We start from the raw sequence: 22,391 nt of genomic DNA, 5'->3' as shown, positions 1-22,391 counted from the left end.
ACACGTGCACACACACACCAGTGCAGCTGAGTAGGGCTGGGAGCAAGGGGTGTGTATGAAGCCATGTGGGTACACGGAAGCCCTAGTGACCTCTTTATACCTGAAGGATAGGGGGGAGACTTGTAGTGCTTTCCAGAATTTAAGTAGTCAGACAAGGGAGAGAAAAGTAGGGCTGAGTTAGGGGGAGGGTGATGAGGCTGTGGCAGGTGTCAGCCTGCAAATTAGCTGTGCTGGCCTCCCTGGAAGAAATCATGGGCATTGAGCTCAGCCAAGCCAGGGCACCAGATGACAGAGTGGAGCTCTCGCCAGCCACTGACCCAAGTAATAAGAGGGCACTTGGCAAGCAGCTTCATGAGCACTGTGCCACGTGGCCATTTGTGGTTCAGGACTTGCGAAGTTGCCCAAAGTGGCTCTTTTGTTATAATGTGTTACTCCAAAGCTTATGAAGCATTCCAATGAACAGGGTCCAAATGTTACGTTTACTGCTTTGTTAAATATAAATAGTTTACCTTTGTACCTTTGAGTTTCCTTGGAAACTAATTTTTTTAAAGACAGGTTCTTGTGCTGTTGACCAGGCTGGAGTGCAGTGGTGCAATCATGGCTCACTGCAGCTTAGAACTCATGGGCTCAAGTGGTCCTCCCATCTCAACTTCCCAGGTAACTGGGACTACAGGCACACATCACCACGCTCTGTTAATTTTTTTATTTTTATTTTTTGTAGAGACAGGTTCTTGCCATGTTGCTCTGCTTGAAATTCTGCCCTCAAGGGATCCTTCCACCTTGATCTCCAATAGTTCTGGAATTATAGGTGTGAGCCGCTGCACCCAGCCTGGAAACTGCAATCTTGAAAGCAGGGATTTGGGGTTCTTTTTATTTAAAAAATTTCCATGGAACCTGTTTGCTAGTCTGGTGAAGCCTGTGGACCCCTTTTCAGTATAATGTTGATAAATGAATAAAAAGAGAACCAAATAATTACAAAGGAAACCGATTATGTTAAAATAGTTGTCAAAATGGTGCAAAAATACAAGTAAAACATATTCTTTATTATAGCAACATCCAGCAGTGGGTCAGGAAGTGATCATAATTTTGAAGTAGGGGTGAGTGTAAATGATAGTTCAAGATAACTACAACTGTGAAATGAAAATATCTATTCATGTAGTGGGATATAAATAAATTTCATAGATGCTGCTAGTACCAGTGTGGTTTGTTGCTTAGATTCACGGTGGGAATAAAGGCCAAATTTCAGAAGATAGTAAAAGATGTATTTTTCTTTCCATCTAAATTTAGGCCCCTTGAATTCTATCTACACACCCCAGTTAAGGACTTCTGCTTAAGGGGTTTAGCCTTTTAGATTATGAAGAATGAATTACAGGGATATAAACTCCCATTTGCATCAAGAAAATTCATAAATACCTAGGCTTCCTCCCTCTTTATTTTGATGGGAATGAGAAGGGAAACTGTTAAAAATGAGTCAAAATTTAAAAATATTATGACTACCTGCAATGAAGATTTCTCCCTACCCCCAAAAGAGAGGGTATATGTGGAATTCTTTGACACTTTCTAAATCTCCTAGTACAGTGGTCATTTTTGGTACTGATTCTAAAAACTGAGAAACCCTAGATTTGTTTATGGTGTGTATCTCCCACCGCCCCGTGTCCCCCCCCGCCCCCCCACCTCGCAGTAATTCTCTAAGATTGGGCAAAACAGAAGTATCCCAGATGAGGGTCTTTAGGATTTTCTAGACCTTTGTTACAGTTCTTCAAACGTTTGTGTCTTTTTTTCTTCTCTCCTGCCCCTCATTCCCTCATCTTTTCCCCCTCCCTGCCCACTCCACCTTTAACTGTAAAAGTTAGGTGTCTGATATATTCATTTGTCAGCAGCAAAGTTTGAGAATGCCTTTAAAAATAGATATGTTAGAGGGAGTGTGTTGGATAGAAAGGAGAAATCTTGTTTATGCTCAATAAATAACTTATATTTAGAATCTTCCTTCAGTTTTTCCTTTGAAATTCTGTATTCTCATTTCACTTGAATGACTCTGCATGGAGCATTTAAAAGTAGATCAAACAAAACCCTATAAATATGTTGAGTTCTTTTGGGCATTTTGCCAAAATTAGCCTTGCAGGGAAAAGCAGTGTGCTTTATGTATTGGATTTTCTCCTCTGAAAATCCAGACTCCCTCCCCTCTGGAGAGCTAGCTGCCAGGGTTGGGGAAAGTCAAGCCAGGGACACATTAGGGAAGTGTCCCTGGTATGGCCTGCTGAGGTTGGGTTATTTGGATTGAGGTTTGTGCTGAAAGGACAAAACCAATGCCTGGGACCAGCCTGAAGAAAGATGAAAAGCAGAGGGATGTTTAGAGACGTCACTGATTTTGTGTTTTGACGTGTTTCCTTTATCTCACTCTGATGGGAAGAGAAGGCTGGTGAAAAGAAAATTAACAAAGCTGCCTTTTAACAGATTCCCGAATGTAAAGCCAAATGGAAAAAAGGGAGAGAGTCAGGTTGAAGTAAGCCCCTTGGAAAGTAGGTCTGTCTCCATCATCCCAATTTTGTATGTGAGAGAACCGAGGCAGAGAGCCGCGCAGGGGTTGCAATGCTGGGTGAGTTGGGCCCTTTGTCTCTTCTGTATTGTTAGCTCAGGGTTCTGTTTATTGTTGTTGTTGTTATTATTATTACTATTATTTAGAGGCGGAGTCTCACTGTGTTGCCCAAGCTGGGCTTGAACTCCTGGGCTCAAGTGATCCTCCTGCCTCAGCCTCCCAAAGTGCTAGGATTACAGGTGTGAGCCACTGCACCTGGCCCCGGGGTTCTCTTTATGTGCTTTAATGCGTTAAGTGAAGACCACGTATCCATGAGCAGTGAAATCAGAGCCCCTGCATCCTTTCAGATGGCTGATTCACATACCATTTTTATAAGATATGATTGAGGTAGAGGATGTTGAGTTATTTATGCTCATGGCACCAAAATTACAGATGTGTCTTCTAAAGAAATATCAGATGACAGTGTTAATGTTAAAACATCCATTTGCAGCTCCTCTTTGCGGAAACTCAGTTTATTCAATGGATGGCCCCTTTGACTATTACATTGGAAGTAGAAACTTGATTTGGGGGGTCATATGTTAATTCACCAAATTTAAGATGGTTTTCAGTGGCTTCTTTAAATCAGGCATTAGACTCTGAAGTTCCTAGGGCTGAGGAGGGCCTGAATCAGGAATTTTCTAGATATATGGCACCTGGGTCTACATAGGGATCTAGAGTGGCGCAGTGGCATTGTCCTAACCATCATAAGGCAGATGTCGGTGTTGGTGAGTGAGCTGAATTAGTTGACACAGATGTGCATGAAAGAGCTGAGAGGTGTCAGGGTTGAAAAGATGGAGACAGACAGCAATTGGCACTCACAGATAACAAAAATACAATGGAAGGAGGACAGTGCTAGAGAAAGGCAATGGTTATTAGGGGAACCCAGAGAAGGGGCCCCCATGGCTGAATGAATGAGCATGTATGTGTGTGTGTATGTGTGTGTTCCCATGAGTGAGGGTGAGCTCAGAAGATGGACACCACAGGGCCCCTCCTCCTAGAGAGAGATGGCTGTCTGGGCTGTTTAGGCTGGTGGTGTCTGGCCAGGGAAGATGACCTTGGCTTGGTCACTGATGGAATAGTGTGGGCCTCCTCAGGGTTCTGTAACAGTATCTGATCAGAATAATGACTAATGTGGGCTACAGATGTGGAGCCCTGTTTCTGAGCTCACACCTCCTGCTGTGTTCACAGACCAGCCACAACCAGTTGTCATTGGGAGGTCCGAGGCCCCTTGTCATTCAGCCCCATGAAAAGCACCTTTCTTGCTGATTGAATTGATATTTATTTCTTTCAAAACACCAACTCACTTTACTATTAATGTAATTAAAGTGTGATTGGAAGGATAAGTTTCATAATACAAGGTAATTATTTTAATAGGTGACTGTGATGTTTTTAAAAAGCGATTACAGTGTATTACACGCTCTTTGTGAAAACAAATTGATATTGTAGAAGCATTTAAATGAGTTTCTACCCTTCCCCCAACCTGCCTCCCCTGCCACTGCTACCTTGGGGTATAGCCTTCCATAGCATTTTCTGTGCTTACACAAGTGTGTCCGTGTACATATACCCCCTTTCTCTCATTCATTTGTATCTTTTTTTGAGACAGTCTCTTACTCTGTTGCCCTCATTCATTTAATTGTATTAGACCTTCATATATTAGTTGAATGTTGAATGGATTAATTAATTTATTTATGAACATTTGTTGAATGTATACTCTGTGCTAGGTTCCGAGTTATCAGGAGTATCTAAAATACTACATGCTGCTTAGAGTTATGAGTGTGTGTGTGTGTGTGTGTGTGTGTGTATTTATAAAATTGGGATCGTAGTATACATATTACGTGATTTAGTCTTTTAGTGTACTATGGACACCTTTTCACACTGGTACGCATCGAGCTACTTGTTATATTTAATGGCTGCCTGGATATACCTTCCCCTCCCAGTAGACATCCACATTTCACATGTAGATCTTTGTGCATATATGCATTTGCTATTAGAAACAATGCCGTCCTGAACCTTCTTATACATATATCTTTGCCTACTTAAAACAAATGTTTTCTGTCTTTTAAGAGGACCGAACATAAAATCAAATATACATCATTTCTTGTTCATATATAGCCCTGTTCTACCGTTTAGTAAGGTTAATTCACAGGGGGGCATAAGTTTGTAAGAGGAAAGCAGCTAGAGGAATAGAATAGCATTGTTTAGTATTACAGATGCTTCAGACTACAAGGTTGATGGAGAATGAGTTGGTCAATTAATTGACCAACTTTGACACACCAACAAGACTGTAGGGTCTACCATCTTTCCATCTCTATAGCATCAACAATTCCAGATGGCATTGACTTTTGTTTGTTTGGTTTGTTATATATATACATTTTTTGTTTTGTTTTATTTTGTTTTGAGGCATGGTCTGTGTTGTCCAGGCTGGAGTGCAGTGGCACAATCATGGCTCACTGCAGCCTTGACCTCCTGGGCTCAAGCAATCCTCCTGCCTCAACCTTCCAAGTAACTGGCACTGCAGGTGTGCACCACCATGCCTGGCTAATTTTTAAATTTTGTGTAGAGACTGGGTCTTGCTGCCCTGTTTAATACCATGTTGAAGCTTTAACTCTCCCTCTACCTTTCAGGATGTGGAATTCATTAGTTCATTCATTTGTCAAGAATGGATTGAGTGTCTACTCAAATAGAAACTGAGCTAAGTGCAGGTATCAAGGACAAGAAAAGGTCATTGGCCCTCAAAGGAGGCAACAGACATGTCAACTGACAATTGTTCAGAGTATGTGTCCATGTCTGCTTGTTAGCCTCTCCTTCTCTAGGTGTGTAATTCTTTCCACTGTGTTTTTCCAGCTGTGTCTTTCATTCTTCTGCTGGGCCATCTCCTGCTTCTGGGACCCCTCCCCATTGCCATTCTGCATGTTTCTGACACCAAGCCCTTCTCCCTGGATCACTGTCCTCATCACATCTTGTTCTATGCTTCTCCATCCAGAAACCTCCTCTGGTTTCTCATTGCCCACAAAATAAAGTCCTCATCCTTCGCTTGGCATCCAGAGTCCACTAGAAGTTCACTCCTAATCTGCTTTCCTGGTATCATCTTGGGTTGGTGGAAGAAGAGAGCTGAAGACCACAACTTATTTAACCCGTGTACCCTGGACAAGTTATCCAGGCTTGCTGTGCTCATCATAAAGATGGGTCCAGCATGCTGAACCTCCTAGAGTTGACCTGAGGACATGAGGGAAGGCCTGTTACGTGCCAAGCGTGGTTCCTGGCATGTAGCAGTCACTCAGTGTTCATTTCTTTCATTTCCAAGATTAAGGTGATTTTTCTTCTGTGACTTTTGGTGTTATCTGCCTCCCTTCCTACCCTCCGTGGCTCAAAGGCTCTAATAAATGGATCTCTACTAGTTCTACATTTTCTCTTATATCCTGCCAAGACTTGGGAGAGAATGAGCACTGGCATAGCTATACCCACTTTTCAGATGCCCTCTGCCTTTGAAGTAGCAGGCAAATGGATTTCCTGTGTTCTGCTGTGCAGAGATGTTGATTATACACGTCCCTATGAAAATCAAGCAGGTTCATCTCCAGGGACCACACAATGCTGGTTAGTTAAATATTATACATTTCCACTGCAACAGTCCAGGTACAGCCAAGAGGGGTTTGTAAAGAAACACCCACAAGGTCCTTTTATTTGGAGTGCCATTGGCTTCTGAAGTGTCCTCCTCTTCCTGTGAGTTGCATTATGTTGAAACAGGATGACGAGTGGAAATGTTTCCAGTAAAGAGTATGATGCAGGGGTTCTGCAAGATCAGTAAATCTACCTTCTCTTCTCTTGTACTCAGAATCTACTGGACACCCCAAGTAAAAATGTGTGAATCTATACATTTAGTTAAGTTTGTATTGTTTTCTCCATCCTGAGATAGGAAACATGGCTTCTTGCATAAATCGAAGTTTCCAACTCAAGAACAGCCTTTTAAAGAAGCTGGCATGCCGCTCAGTAACTGGGGAGTTGCTGACCCCCGCCACCCCCTGAGCCCCTGGCACCCAGCAGCGTTTGTTAGTGAATCATAGCAGAGACCTCCATCTTCTCCACTCCCCTGCCCCAACCCAGGAACACATTTCCAGAGCTAGAAACTACTTAGTGCAACTGTTCCAAAGGTCTGTGAAATAAACATCACGGCACAGCAGCATTCACCTGTGCTAAATACTATTGTCAGATATTTAGAAGTCTGGGTTCTCTCCCTTGTGGGAAAAGACACTGAATGTAGGACCTGAAATAACCTGATCCTGGAAAAGTCCCATTTGTTTTTGGCCTGATTCTCTTCTTTGGGCAACAGATCTGTCTAGATGTCTCTGGACCTTGGCTGCACATTAGAAGCACATGGGGGTCTTTTAAAATCCAAATGCCCAGGCTGCACCCCAGACCAATAATGACATTTGAGTCTCTAGAGGTGGGGCCCAGACACTGGTTCCCTTTTCCCCTTAGAATTTTTAAGCAGAAAAAATTTTAATGTACAGAAAACTTGAAACAATAGTATAATGAACACCCACCTAGATTTACCAATTATTAGCATTTTGTCACATTTGCTTTCTATCTCTATCCTTTATCCAGTCTCCACACATACTCTTTTTGATTTCTTCTTTTAATCATTTAGATTTTTAGTGTTTTATTTTATTTTATTTTTTTTTTAAGACAAGGTCTCACTCTGTCTCCCAGGCTACAGTTGTGTGATCACAGCTCACTGCAGCCTTGACCTCCCCAGGCCCAGACAATTCTCCCACCTCGGCCTCTGGAGTAGCTGGGACCCCAAGCACATGCCACCATGCCAAGCTAATTTTTCATTTTTTTATAGAGACGAGGTTTTGCCATGTTGCCCAAGCTGGTCTTGAACTCCTGGGCTCAACTGATCTTCCTGCCTTGGCCTCCCAAAGTGCTGGGATTACAGGTGTGATTCACTGAGCCTGGCCTGATTTTTTTCCTTAAATGGTTTGAAAATAAATTACAAGCATCAGGACACTTCATCCCTAAATACTTAAGAATGTATCTCCTAAGTATGAGGACATTCTTCTAGGTAACTGCAATAGAATTAACATACTCCGGAAATGTAACATTAACATGCTATTATCTAGAATTAGTTCATATTCAAATTTCCCCAGTTTTCTCAATGTTTTTATAGCCTTTTAAAAATGCATAATTCAATTAAAGATCATACATTATATTTAGTTGTCATATGTCTTTACTCTTTTTAAATCTAAAATAATTCTCTAGCCTTTTAAATATCTTTTGTGATATTTACTTAAGAAAAAAATATTTCCGTGCCTGACTTATTTCACTTAACATAATGACCTCCAGTTCCATCCATGTTGCTGCAAAAGACAGGATCTCGTTCTTTTTTACTGCTGAGTAGTAGTCTATTATACCACATTTTATTTTCTTTTTAAAATAACTTTTATTTTTAATTTTTGTAGGTACATAGGTATATATATTTACGGGATACATGAGATATTTTGATGGGGCATGCAGTGTGTAATAATCACATCATGGAGAATGGGGTACCCATCCCCTCAAGCATTTATCCTTTGTGTTACTAACAACCCAATTATAGTCTTTTAGTAATTTGAAAATATATGATTAAGTTGTTACTGACTGTATCATCCTGTTGTGCTATCAAATAGTAGGTCTTATTCATTCTTTCTAACTATGTTTTTTATACCCATTAACCATCCCCATCTCACCCCTGACCCGCTCCCACTATGCTTCCCAGCCTCTGATAACCATCCTTCTATTCTCTGTGTCCATGGGTTCAATTGTTTGGAGTTTTAGATCTTACAAAGTGAGAACATGCGATATTTGTCTTTTGGTGCCTGGCTTATTTCACTTAACATAATGACCTCCAGTTCCATCTATGTTGTTGCAGATGACAGGATCTCATTCTTTTTATGGCTGGGTAGCATTCCATTGGGTATATGTACCACAGTTTCCTTATCCACTTTTCTGTTGATGGACACTTATGTTGATTGTATGTCTTTGCTACTGTGAATAGTGCTGAGGTAACCATGAAGAGCTAAAAAAGTTGATCTCATGGAGGTAGAGACTAGAGAGGTTGGTTACTGGATACAAACATACAGTTAGATTGAAAGAATAAGTTCTAGTATTCAATAGCAGAGTAGGGTGACTATAGTTGACAACAACGTATTGTATATTTCAAAATAGCTAGAAAAGAGGACTTGAAATGTTCCCAATACATAGAAATGATAAGTGCTCAAGGTGATGGACACTCAAATACCCTGACTTGATCACTACGCATTCTATACATGGAACAAAATATCACACGTACCCCATAAAAATGTACAAATATTATGTATCAATAAGATTTTTTTTTTTTTTTTGGCTAGGTGTGATGGCTCACTCTTATAATCCCAGTACTTTGGGAGGCTGAGGCAGGAGGATCATTTGAGCCCAGGAGTTTGAGACCAGCCTAGGCAACATAGCAAGACCCCATCTTTACAAAAAATACAAAAATTAGCCATTGTGGTAGCTTGCATCGGTAGTCCCAGCTACCCAGGAGGCGGAGGTGGGAGGATCGCTTGAGCTTGGGAGATCGAGGCTGCAGTGAGCCAAGATCATGGCTCACTGCAGTCTCCCAGGTTCAAGCGATTCTCCTGCCTCAGCCTCCTGAGTAGCTGAGACTACAGGAGTGGGCCACCATGCCCGGCTAATTTTTGTATTTTTAGTAGAGATGGGGTTTCACTATGTTGGCCAGCTGGTCTCAAACTCCTGGCCTCAGGTGATCCTCCCGCCTCAGCCTCCCAAAGTGCTGGGATTACAGGCATGAGCGACCACACCTGGCCAGATCAGTTTTTGTAAACTGCTCCTCATTTTAAATTTGCATGCTTGTTTCCTCGTGGTTGGATTTAGGTAAATGTTGTGGCAGAAGTATTCTATAGGTGATGTTATAGAAGTATTCTATAGGTGATGATGTTCTATAGGTCCTTCTCAGTGCAGCCTATCAGGAGGCACATAATGTCAATTTGTCCTGTGATTAGCAATGTTAACTTGGATCACTTGGGTAAGGCTATATCTGCCAGCTCTCTTCATTCTAAGGGGACCCTTTTCCTTTTGTAACTGTGGGGAGATAATAATCTGTGGGGAGATACTTTGAGATTTTGTAAATATCTTAATCCCCAACAAGCTTTCGCCCAGTGGTTTTAGCAACCATTGATTCTTCCCAGAATCAATTACTACTATGATGGTTATAAAATGACTTTGTCTATTTCTATCATTTCTATATTTGTCAACGTTCTTTTGTTTAAAAAAGAGAAAAAAGGAGCTTTCACTTCTCACCCCGTAACTATCTATCTGATCTTCTTTAGCTAGCTATCTAGCTACCCGTTGAACATATCAATATGGACTCATGAATTTTTATAGTGAATAAATTATAACAAATTCCCTCAGTACCTACTGTATTGTCCCAACTTTGGCCAGTGGAAGCCCTGTCTAGCTGACTTCTGTGTCCTTTTGAAATTATCCCTTAGATGTTTGAGTACTTCATGAATTTTAGCACAACCAGATATTTTAGTCTCACTTTGTATTTTCTTTGCTCTAGGCTTAGAAGAAGCCATTTTTCTATGGAGACCTAGTTCCTCTGGGGCTGCTATTTAGGAAGGCATCAGTAGTTTAGTGAAAACTCCCTAGGCGATTTCAATATGCAGCAAAGAATAAGAGACATAGATTACAGTCTTTCAAGGGGACAAGGGGAGACCACCTGTTCCCACAAGGTGTTTTTTTTTTTTTTTTTTTTTTTAATCGTCTGTTATTTGTGGTACTGATTTGTTGCTGAGATTTAGATTTTCATGAGTGTTATTCAAGAGATAGCTTTACATGCAGGTCCCTGGTTCCAACCCCAAAGAATGAGTTCAGTAGTTCTGCCCTGCATTTTAACAGTCTGGTGCAGGTGGTCCCCAGGCCATACCTGTAGAAAATGCCAGAAGTAACCCTGGAAACTGGGAATTAGGGGTTTCTTTTGATTTTCCTCTTTTGCTTTTTATCAGTGGTTTCTCCCTTTCAATATGATTTCAGAATACTGCTACATTCCCCAGGTATGTGGTAAGGATCTAGTTGATTAATTTGATGGATTATTTGAAAATATTAGATGATTTAAACCCTTGTAGCTTTACTCTTGTTCCATCATGGGGAATTGGGGATGTTAAAAAAAGAGGTGGGGGGGTGGGGGTGGGGGTGGGGGTGGGGGTGGGGGTGGAGGGCGGGAAGCTCTATAAGTGTTGAAGTTTTCAGTTGACCCAAAGACTTTTTTCATCCAATACATTATTTGTTATTAGTATATTTTCATGGACACTGAATGAATTGGCCTAGTAAATTTCACATGCTGTAAGATCCTAGGATGTAGCCTGTAAAATATAGATGTATGTGCTGTTTTGGGGACTGGGTCATGACACCGTAGTCAGTTTCTGCTATTTCCTTTTCTGAGAAGGCAGTTGCATTACCTCCCCATCTAACCAGCTTTATTTTATTAAATCTGAGGCCTGTAGGGACCAAGTGCCCAGCAGCTATAAGCAAAAGCTCCTGATTTGTGGTTTTTCACTTCCTGGTTCCACCTTTCAAACAAATGCCATGTTAGTGTAGCTAGTTCCTTCTGTGATCTCAACACCCAGTACTGAGAATGCTTAAGAACAGTCAGATGTGGGAGGGAGATAGTGCTTCTGGAGCTGCATTGCCTGGTTTGAAATCCTCTGGTAAAATACGTGATCTCGAACTTAAAGTATAATAATAATTAAAAAAAAAAAGAAAAAAGTAGCCGGGATTTCTATTGGTGATAAAGTCACAGCTCCTGCTGCTACCCCTGTGCTATGTTGTCTACTTTCATCATGGAAAAGAATGCCAACCTTCAGTTAAAAAGGAATAAAGTAGCCATGTTTTACCACCCAAAAAAAAAAAAAAAAAAAAATACGTGATCTCTATGTGCCTCCACGGTCTTCTTGTCTGTAAAAAGGGGGTTAGTAATCTACCCCGGAGGTTCAGTGTGAGGATTAAATGGGGTAGCATATGTAAAGTGCTTAGCAGTCTATGGCACATAGTAGGTGCTCAATAAATGTTACTATTTTATTAAACAGTAAGTGGTCACAAATGAAAGGTGACCATGGGGTGTAGTGAGAGAGTTGAGGGTGTGCTGTCTCAGTTATCATTAGATCGGCTATTGTGATATCACAGTGCTTGTGATCAACTAACCCTTATTTCACTTAATGCAGTTGTTCCCCCCTTATCCGTGGGGGCTACATTTCAAGACCCCTAGTGGATGCCTGAAACCGTGGATAGTGCCAAGCCCTATATATACTTTGTATTTACCTATACATACATATCTATGAGAAAGATTAATTTATAAATTAAGCGCAGGAAGAGATTAACACCAATAAAAAAACTAATAATAATATACAACACTAACAATATACTATAATAAAAGTTATGGGAATGTGTTCTCTTTCTCTCAAAATATCTTATTGTACTGTACTTAGTTAGCCTTCTTATGATGGTGTGAGATGATAAAATGCCTACATGATGTAATGAAGCGAGGTGAATGATGTAGGTATTGTGACGTAGTGTTCGGCTACTATTGACCTTCTGATGATCTGTCAGAATGAGGATCATCTGCTTTGAGTGATCCTGGATCGTGGAGTCACAATGCTGTCTGTGGTTGGATATAAGGAGCAAACAGTATCAGTGACTCAGGGGCAGGGAACATCTACAGCGTGGAGACACTGGACAAATGGATGATTCACATCACAGACAGGATGCAGCAGGATGGCATGAGGTTTCATCACACTACTCAGAATGACATGCAATTGAAAAGTTATGAATTGTTTATTTCTGGAATATTCCACTTAATATTTTTGGACCTCAGGTGACCACAGGTAACTAAACAGAACGTGGAACTGTTGATAAGGGGGGACTACTGTAAAAATTCCACGCTTAGTTCATTTGGACATGAAGGTGGTGGCTCAAACTAAGGGATTCCAAACCTCAGGCATAGGCAAGTCGTAAGTTTTTTTCCTTTAGTTTATGTGAGCTATTGAAATGAGGTGGCATTGTCCTCTCCTTACCTCTTTAAGGAAGGTCAAGACTCACTAGTAAACATCAGTGAAATTCCAGGAAGAGGGAAAAATGACAAATGACTTTCTCAGACTTCCTTAAGTTTAAGATGGATGAATACAACAGAAATACAATTTCTCCCAACTTCAAGCATCCCCCTTGAACTGGGTTGTGTAGGTCAGGTGGTACTGACAAATTCAAATCCGTGACAAACTATAGTTGAGGCCTCGAAAAGCAGCATTCCAGGAGTTTGGGGCTCTCTGTAATGAGAGATCCATGGCAGAGACCTAAGTGACATGGTACAGTGTTGTAGGAAGCAGTTGAGTATAGATTGCAGAGAATTTGGCACAAAATGTGAATTGAATTAGTTTATCCAGCACTAGAGAGAGAACTATGAACTTAGGCTAAGGAAATGCTGCCACTTACTAGCTTGGTGACCTGGGGTAAGTCATTGAGTCCTGGATTCCTCATTTGCAAAATGATTGCCCATTCTGGCTTTTATTTTTTAACTCATGTGGTTGGCAGGAGGAGAGGATGATGGATATCGGAAGTGATTGTGAGCTATCCCAATGCGAGGGCGAATGACTGTGCTTGGCGTCAGGTCAGGTGATCTTTACCACCAGCCATCTCTGGGTCCCTCCCTGTGCCCTCTGTAGGGCTTGCTCTTCTTGGAATGTTGGCAGTGAGCTTTATAGGACTTTATGCCACCAAAAGAGTGACAGTCATGAGGCTTTTAAGAAGGATAGACTAGCCTGGCAGAGAGAAAGTAGCGAAGGCATCATTCTTCTGACACCAGGCAGGCCTTTATGGAAGTCCGATGCAGAGATTTAGTTTAAGAGCAGCCTGATTATTCTGTTTCAGGTCCTACATCCATTGGGTTAGTCTTTTCTCTAAGAGTAGATCACTCTCCTTTGCCATTTGTGCAGTGTTGGATCAGATGCTACTTTTTACAGAGGGTTTTTTTGAAGATATGAACTTACATACAACTGTAAGTTTTATGGCTTCAGCTAACACTAGATCTTCAGATGGTGTTGTTTTAAGTCACTTTGGTTAGGACTTTGACTTCTGTGGTTGTGAGTGTTGGTTTTCAGACGTTTGTCTTTTCACTTGTTTCATGTTCAGATTTGTGTCTGCAGAGTTTGCTTTTAACATAACATCTAGCAAATGAAAGCCCTTTAAAGATTGGTAGTAGAACTTCATCTTAAGAAGTGTCTACAGGGCCAGGGGAGTTGCAGGGGTCAGGAATGGGGTACCAAGATTGCTTTGTAATCTAGACTTTCTTTGCTAGAGTGAGAAATCCATATCTTTTTTTGGTACAGAGTACTTGATTTGCCTTCCATTGTGTGGGAAGCCATGGAATAGTGGTGGTGTTCTTTGCATCGGAATACCCATTCCTCCTGACCTTCCTCCTTGGAAAAGCAAGTTGGATTGGGCCCTCTGTCCTAGGGAGAGCCAAGCCCTCCTTGGGGTTGCACTACTTAGCCTATTGACAGTGCCATCAGCACCTAGGAATTGGCCTGGAAGCGCTGTGTTTGTTCTTAAGACCCAGAGGCTTGTAATTTTGCACAAAAGGGTGGAGAATGTTTGTGGAGTCACCAAAGATGTGATTAGACAACATATCGATTCTGAACTTCTGCCCTCTTCCCTCTATTCAACTCTGTTCTTGCTTAGTGAGGTACAGGCGAGAAAAATGGAACAGAGGGAACTAGGCTGCCGGCTTTTGAAACATGTTGATCAGGGCACACATCCGATGTAGCACAGAGACCTTCCCCTTTTTATGATGTCATCCTGCATCGGGGCCTTAATGTGCCCTGTGATCACCTCTGCATGGACTTCCTTTCTCAGAGAAAAGATTAGAAAAGGAAAAGAATCCCTGTAGGCAGTGCCCAAAAATAATTTAAGCATTTCTAAATGTGTTTCTTTGAAGTCATTGATCCCTTTGGTTTTCTAGGCCATGCAGTGGCATGAAGGAATGGTGTGAGGCGGTCAGCCACGAACGACAAACTTCTGAGCAATGTCGGTCTCACTTCCTATCTCCCATCCGCCTCCCTGGCTTGGGCTTCCACTGCTGTCTGTCTGTCTGTCTGTCTGTCTCACCCTCACCCCTATACATGTTCTTTCTCCACATAGTGCACATCTGTGGTGTGGATGTGCTGTGGACAGTTGTGTCTGTACTTGAACCAGCTCTAAGCCAGGGTCTCCCAGATGGGCCACGCTGGGTGAGTGAGATGTTGTAACCTTGAGTGTCCTCTGGTCGAGTGAAGTGTGGCCCTGACTCTTATCTTGATTTGTCTGGCTTGGTTCTGTGTAAGCAGCCAGGGATCCTGTTAATGGATCCCCTGGGACAGAGGGAATAGTACAGAAGTGGATTTGTTGAATCCTGTGGGGCATTTGAAATGGTACCAAGAGCAGGCTGAAATCTAATCAGCCTTCACTTATCAGGCTTGAGTTCCCGTATGTTGAAAGGGTGATGATTAGTAAGAAAAAGGCCAGGATACTTTATCTTTCCTTTGCACATTTAGAAAAATCCCCTCTGCCTTGCTAGCATTAGAAGCAGACCATTCTTTTTTCTCTACCACATCACATCAGCTTCCATTAAAAATCAACAGCAGCAAATATAAAGCCCCACCCATGGAAAACCGTTTAAGGCAACACTGTGCTCCAGTGCTTCAGGGGTGGGGTATTTGCCTTCTGCACCAATGGATCGGTTTCTCATATCCATGCCTTTCTGACCCAGCAGCTTTTAAAAGACCAAGAAGCATTGCTCTGCTTTCTACTGCCTCTCTCTAAGAGACCAGGGCTGCCATGCCTCTAGCCATGTCCCAGAGAGCATATTTGAGACAAGTCAGCTTAATTTGCCTGCATGCCTAGGAAGCCTCTCTTTAAAAATCTAATTTGGGGAGAAGAGCTGTCTCTAAATATTTTGCTTTTCCCATCCAGGCGAGCGACGGAGGCGCCGGTGCCAGGTGGCTTTCAGCTACCTGCCCCAGAATGACGACGAACTTGAACTGAAAGTTGGTGACATCATAGAGGTGGTAGGAGAGGTAAGCAACCCGGCCGGGCAGTGCAGTGGCCTCGAATGGGCTGTCATAGTCACTGCTTACCCACCCATGAAAACGCCTTGCTGCAGACTCACAGGCTGTTTGGTCTTGAAATTAGGGATCCTCTAGTTGAGTCTCCTGTCTGAGAAAATGGCTTTCCCCAGAGGAATGCCCCCAGGCCAGCTGAGTTCAAACCTGGGGCCATTGGAAAGCATTGTCTCTGACACAGCTTACTAAATACCTCTGAATTTCCAACCTGGTGCCACCAAGTTTCTCTTCTACTTGAATTGATCATAGACTCTGGGTATCCAGAGTAACCCAGATCCATCTTTAGAGCATGAATTTAGTATTCATTGTGGGGAACATTGTGGATTTAGAGGGCAAAACAAAAAGGAGTGACATTTCTTAGAAGACGTAGTATGTAGCAGATGTGACAAGGTTCTTAAGCCTGTGACATAGTTTATTGTGCGGGATGAGGAAGGAGGATCAAGAGACCCTAGAAGAGGCAGGGTTGACGACCAAGCCTGGTCCCTGTGACTGGAGACCCTCACTCTTCCTGCTGTACCACATTCTCTTGTTCCTGCTAGTGAAATGTCCCTCCAGATTCCCTTAGGCCCAAGGGATCCTGGGTTTTAGGCTTAGAACCTTATCATTCATTCTGATTCAACAGTTGTATCTATATGTAGAAACACAGTTTTCTAATTGCTTGTTGTTTGCTGATGCCCTCTGACCTTACAGAAACCCACAATTCATAGAAAAGGAAGCTAGAAGTTGAGGAGGACCTTAAGGGAACTGTCATGTGGGTGGAAGTGGCAGGGGTGATGCTAGAAGCCAGATTTCCTAACTCATACATAACCTAATGTGAGCCTGTGTCAGAGTTTTATTTAACTCATTAATGAAGGGATCTGTAAGATGGTAAGGCTGGCCTGAAGAGAATTGTGAAAGAACAAAGATAATGACTGAAAAAAAATATTTAAGATTGCTAAGTTACATGCAAAACTACATAGTGCCCTATAGTGCAATAAAACTGTAACCTTTGAGGTTATCTTTTCTAGGGGACAAATCCTTTGCATTTCTGCTCGTCAAAATTTATTTTTGTTACTACCTGGCAGGAATCATTTGCAGTGCTCTCAGTTTTCACCAGTTAACATCCACAGTAACAGAGTTGTAAACTAGCCTCATAAATAGTAAATAGTGTGCCAAGCAGAGATACATGTCCCTCCAGAAGCAATTAATGGGGTCCCGAGTGTGGCACTGGGAGGGCACGCAGGAACCCATTTTACCTACTTCCAAATTTTGGATAATTAACATGTCATTCATCCATTTTTACCCCTGGTGGCAAGCAGGGCACATAGGAGACATTTACTGAAAGTTAAATGAGTGAAAAAAATGAATGGACAACAGAGAACATTTATTTCAGTGGTAGAATGACAAATGTCTTAAGGCTGTAACCATGGAAAGAAATGCCAGAAGAAAAAATAAACAGATGTGACTAATAAGAAAAATGGTTAAGATTTTGGTATGATTTGAAGCTAGTCCAGCTAAAGAAAGACAACAATAAATAGGAAAACATTTGCAATAAATTATGACAAAAGTTATTATATCTGTAGTATGTGAAAATATTAGGAAGCTATTATAACAATGATAAATGATAGATAAATTCGCCATAAACACAGAACCCAGATGGAGAAAAATATCTTAACCACAAGAAAATGTTCTGCTCGGCTGTTAATTAAATAAATACAAATTAAGACAATAATGGGTTTTTACTTATGAAAATCCTAAGAAAATATTTAGTGGTAAGGCTGTTGGCAAGGCATAGAAGAACTGGTGAATTTGTATGTCTGTGTTATCCTTATATGAAGCTATTTGGCAAGGTATGTCAAGAGCTATAAATATCTGGATAACACTTTTTGACTCAGTGATCTCATTCCTGAGAATTTATCCACAGAAACTGATTGATGAAGGAAGAAACATGTGAAACGTGTTAATTACAGCAGTATTTGTGATAATGAAAAATAATCAAGAAGGAAAATTAAGGTGTATTTTCCAGGTATAACATTGTGAAGCCATTAAGATGGTAAACACAGGTTTTTAAATATGTATTTGTTGTGATACTTTGCATTGTAATTATCTGTTATAGTCTACTAAGCTGAGAGCTTTTCAATGGCAGGGACCTGATTTTTATCTATTTTTATATTTGTGGTACCTGGAATAGTGCCTGAAACCTAATATGCATTTTAATAAATGCTTGCTAAATAAGTAAGTGAATCAATGGAAATACAAAAATAGTTTTTTTGCAAATTGAACAAATCAGAACACAAAACTGCATACACGAGGATAAAACCATGTAAAATATATCTATATGCTTGTGATCAAAGACTGAATTGGGAACAAGAATTGAAAATGCTTCTGTCATAGAAGATGACTTTTCTTTTAATGTTGTAATAATGCATTAAGAAAAACCACAAGTCAAGACAAGGAAAATGATTAATACATTTCTCAGAAATATTGCCCACTTTTGCCTGCCTATTAGCTGCAGAGAAACTGAATGTTGATTGTATAAAGGAGAGAGAGGAGCGCTGGCAGAGCTGTTACTGGATTTGCCTAGAGGCTTATAGGGCTTTGCCACCATCTACAATACCAGCCTCCTTTCTATTATTCACTGACAGCTAAATCCTGCTCGTCATTCTGGACTTGCTTCAAGTAGGAAAAAGGAAAAAATAACCATATAGTCTATGATATTTACATAAAACAAAACGTGTTTTGTTGGCCTTTTAATCCAAAGTTTTAAAATATCATGAAAAATTCCCCATTGTTCCAGTTTACTTGTTATATTGCAGAGACTGGGCCCTTGTCACTGTATAATATAAAATCTGTCCTTTTCTCTTGTAGTGAATGTTATATAAATGCTAATGATAGCTCTTTTCTAATTCCACTGATGATTAAAAATAAACAGAAAAAGGCAATAAAGAAAAACCCCTAAATCACAGAGACAGATCAAGGCAAGAACATAATAGTTTTGCAATACTGTAGGATTAATCTATTAATAAAATATAACATGTATTGTATATGTATAATATTTTTATTGATTAATAGATGGATTTCTCTAATTTTGCTGTACGCACACACACACACACACATTTTTTTTCTCTTTTTGCCCTGACAGATAAGCCTTAGGAGGATTTTGAATTTACAGACTAGTTTTTTTGAAAGAGTTGAATCAAGTAGGGAATCCTAAAGTCCTAAAACATCTGCCTTAATATCTAATTTTAGCTTAAAATATCAAAATGAATATTTGTTCATCATTTATCAATACAATCTTATGACATAGGGCCAAGGCCACTTCCCTAAATATTGGTTTGCTGGTGTGAGTTCCATCTATCTCTGCATCCATGGTGCATCCTCTATGATTCCCATTGGGTTCCTTCTCAAGTTCTAGAGCCGCACCCCCCCCACCCCTCACCCCTTACCTTCTTTAGTTGTCTCCTTCACACCAAATTTGGCAACGGTTTTTTTTTAAACCTTCAGATCATTACCTTTATCCTTCCTTACCACCAATTCTTTCTCTTCACACCTGTATATTTTTGTGCAATTTAACCAAATGTGTGCTACCAATAATGAGCAAGAGACTTAAGCAGGTTTAGGTAGAAACAACTTTGACCCTTGGTCGGGTGAACAGCTTACTCATCTGGCAGGAGCCAGTTTACCAGCCCTGACTGCTCAGCCTGAGCCAGCCTCCAAAGCATGGTTTAGGGAAGGAAGGGAGTGCTCAGGGCAGTGTGGGCATAGTGGAGTTGGCAAAGCAAGGTGCCTGCCAAGAAAGCACCTGCCATGCTTCTAGCTCCTGGCTGGAGAGTGATGGTTGTGCTATGAAAAGAAATCATCGTTGTGAACCCAAAGGAACCAGACTGCCAATTCAAAAGGAAAGTAGCAGGCTGTGAATTCCTGGATTGATATTTTTAAAGAAATCATTGTGAATACACACTGAGTCATTTTTATCCTGAATGGAGAAGACAAATAAATACAGGCAAAATTCTAGTTACAGGAAGAACAGAGATGGCATGTGAATGAGATTTACAGGAGAAATAGCCTTTGAAGGCCCCTGGAATTTTTATGTGGGCTTTTTGGCCTATGATGTGCTTTTTTTTTTTTTTTTTTATTTATTTTGTTGTTGTTGTTGTTGTTTTTGAAAAGTGCATAAGCTACTTTGTTTTTCTTTTTCTTTTTCTTTTTTTTCTTTTTTTCTTCTTTTTTTTTTTTTTTTTTGGAGATGGAGTCTTGCTCTGTCACCCAGGCTGGAGTTCTGTGGCGTGATCTCGGCTCACTGCAAGCTCCGCTTCCCGGGTTCACGCCATTCTCCCGTCTCAGCCTCCTGAGTAGCTGGGACTACAGGTGCCTGCTGCCACGCCTGGCTGATTTTTTTGTATCTTTTTTAATAGAGACGGGGTTTCACCGTGTTAGCCAGGATGGTCTTGATCTCCTGACCTCGTGATCCACCCGCCTCGGCCTCCCAAAGTGCTGGGATTACAGGCGTGAGCCACCGCACCTGGCCGAAGCCACTTTGTTTTTCTATTTTATCTAGAGCCTGGGAAAGGAGCCACTTTTCCTCTTGTGTTGGATTAGCTTGGTCTTAGCCAGTCTCTCAGTCATGGCCCAAGGGATGTTCAAAGATTCTTGCTTTTATGTGTTCTTTATGGTTACTTTTCCCAGTGGCCCCCAGTCAGGCTGGCTTAAAGCCTAACCTGGTTTTGTGGCTTGCAAAGATGATAACTTCCACTTTCGAAGTATTTCTGCATCTTCCTTCTTGTGCCCATAGAAGATTTGATACACTTAGCTAGAGTTAAATAGGCCCTTGAACTTCATCAGAACTTTAGATCAGTCAGACAACTTTTGTGGGTGTGGATAGGCAGTCCATCCTCATGTCATTTTTTGCGCATGAGAAGTCAAGTTTATTCAAAGGCTGATCAGTTAATAGGTGATCGAAGCATACCGAAGTTCTTACCTGTTAAGATATCGCCTTGCTTTAGAAGGGTTTGTATCTCTGCAAAAAAAAAAAAAAAAAAAAAATTAATATAGAATATCTGTCTATTGGAATTTGATAATCCAAAGAGCTTGGGCTGTTCTACAATTACTTCTCCAAATAACTTTTACATGAACACCTCTGATTTCCTAATGTGCAGAGATGGTAAAACATTCATATTAAGGAGAAGGAAGCCGTGTTTAGAAGAGAAAGTTGATTAGATTTGAATCATCAGCATACAAAACAGGCCACAATCATATAAAAGTAACATATTTGCAAATTTAAAGGTATTTATAATAGATTTGCATAGCTGTGGGATTTATCAAATATTTCAGTGCTTACACTCTGAGAGAAACTGTGTTTACTGAGATTCGGAGATTGATTGAATAGAGCCTGTCCCTTGAAACATGTTCAGTCTAGTGAGGGAGGGCAAGATATACACAGTTAAGGTAACTATCAACCCAAGATGTTACCAAAGTGGCAAATGATGGCATTGACGAATGAGAGAGGAATATAAAAATAGGAGTAGTCACAGAAGGTGAAGAAGATGCTTTGTAGAATAGATGAGGTTTCAACTGAACATGCAAATGGTGAGTGGTATTTGTGTTAGGTGCTGGAGGAAGGAGGACCTGGTGTTAGTAGAGCCTTGCTCTGCAGTAGGGGAGGACCTGTGAACCTTTGGGACAGGTATAGGTTATAGAAAGCAGGGGCTGGTGGATGCAATGAAATGGGGTTGAGATCAAAGTTATAGTGCTGGCCACACTGAACTTTCAAAGGAGCACCTGTTTAAAGATTCCTAATCTAGGGATTTCCCAGGTGAATATATCCCCATAACCATTTTCTCACCTGGAAATAGTGATGGGAGAAAACTTGAGGATCTTGATTCATCAGAAAGGTTATCTTGCTGGCTTGTGTTACCATTTATTCGTATTTTTTAATTGGAATGATAGAAAGACCTTAGCATTGGACTCAGGAATTTGGGGACCTGTGGCTGTTTTTGAAGGATAAGATTATCAAGCACTGCTGAAGGAAGTTTCCAAAAGCTCTACCAGAAACCCTTTCCACTCTGATGAAAAATCATGGATGTTGCTCTGTCTTGTTGGGCAGTTGGCCTAAGTCTTAAATATAAATTGTATATGTTTTCTTAAATGACTTCCCTTCCAGTTACTCTACAGATTTCTCTTCGAGGGCCCCCTCTCATGTAGAATAGCCTTGTTCTCAGAAAAGTGAGGGGGAGGGAATGAAAATCAACTTCCCTACGTGAATGGAATGTTCTGGCCCAGCCAGAAAGAGGTAATCATACAATGAACTACACAGGAATTGGGGGAAAACATTGGTCCAGCCATTTAGGACCTAGATAATGCTTGTTTATATTTGGCATAGCCAGCTTTCTCATATCCTCTGAAATTGAAAATAATGTAGGTGTTTATGTCTTCAGGAAATGCCCCCCTTAAAGATATACTTTTTTTCACCAATTCTACTGATAGAAAAACATGTTTACCAGAAACAGTTTGTATTTTCAGCAATATTTTAAAAGTTAAAATTATGTCTCAGCACATTTATATGAAGTTTTAGAAGAAGTAAAATGAATCAAAGGTGATAGAAATCAGATTAATGATTGCTTGGAGGTGGATTGACTAGGAAGGGGCACAGGGAA

At 40.9% G+C, this 22,391-nt stretch overlaps 1 protein-coding gene across 5 annotated transcripts in view; it reads left to right on the top strand.

The window, feature by feature from the left end:
• Positions 1 to 22,391, top strand: part of SH3KBP1 (SH3 domain containing kinase binding protein 1) — a 370,029-nt gene that overhangs the window by 168,780 nt on the left and 178,858 nt on the right. For all 5 annotated transcript variants that reach the window (XM_010389057.2, XM_010389053.2, XM_010389055.2 and 2 more), the window contains one exon: positions 15,611 to 15,714. In XM_010389057.2, coding sequence (XP_010387359.1) covers positions 15,611 to 15,714 — 104 coding nt within the window. The remainder of the gene's footprint in view (positions 1 to 15,610; positions 15,715 to 22,391) is intronic.

This window comes from Rhinopithecus roxellana, chromosome 7 (genome assembly GCF_007565055.1).
Source record: "Rhinopithecus roxellana isolate Shanxi Qingling chromosome 7, ASM756505v1, whole genome shotgun sequence".
In the NCBI taxonomy this organism is placed as follows: Eukaryota; Metazoa; Chordata; class Mammalia; order Primates; family Cercopithecidae; genus Rhinopithecus; species Rhinopithecus roxellana.
The sequence above is the reverse complement of the archived record's forward strand: the minus strand, read 5'-3'. Positions and strand labels throughout refer to the sequence as shown.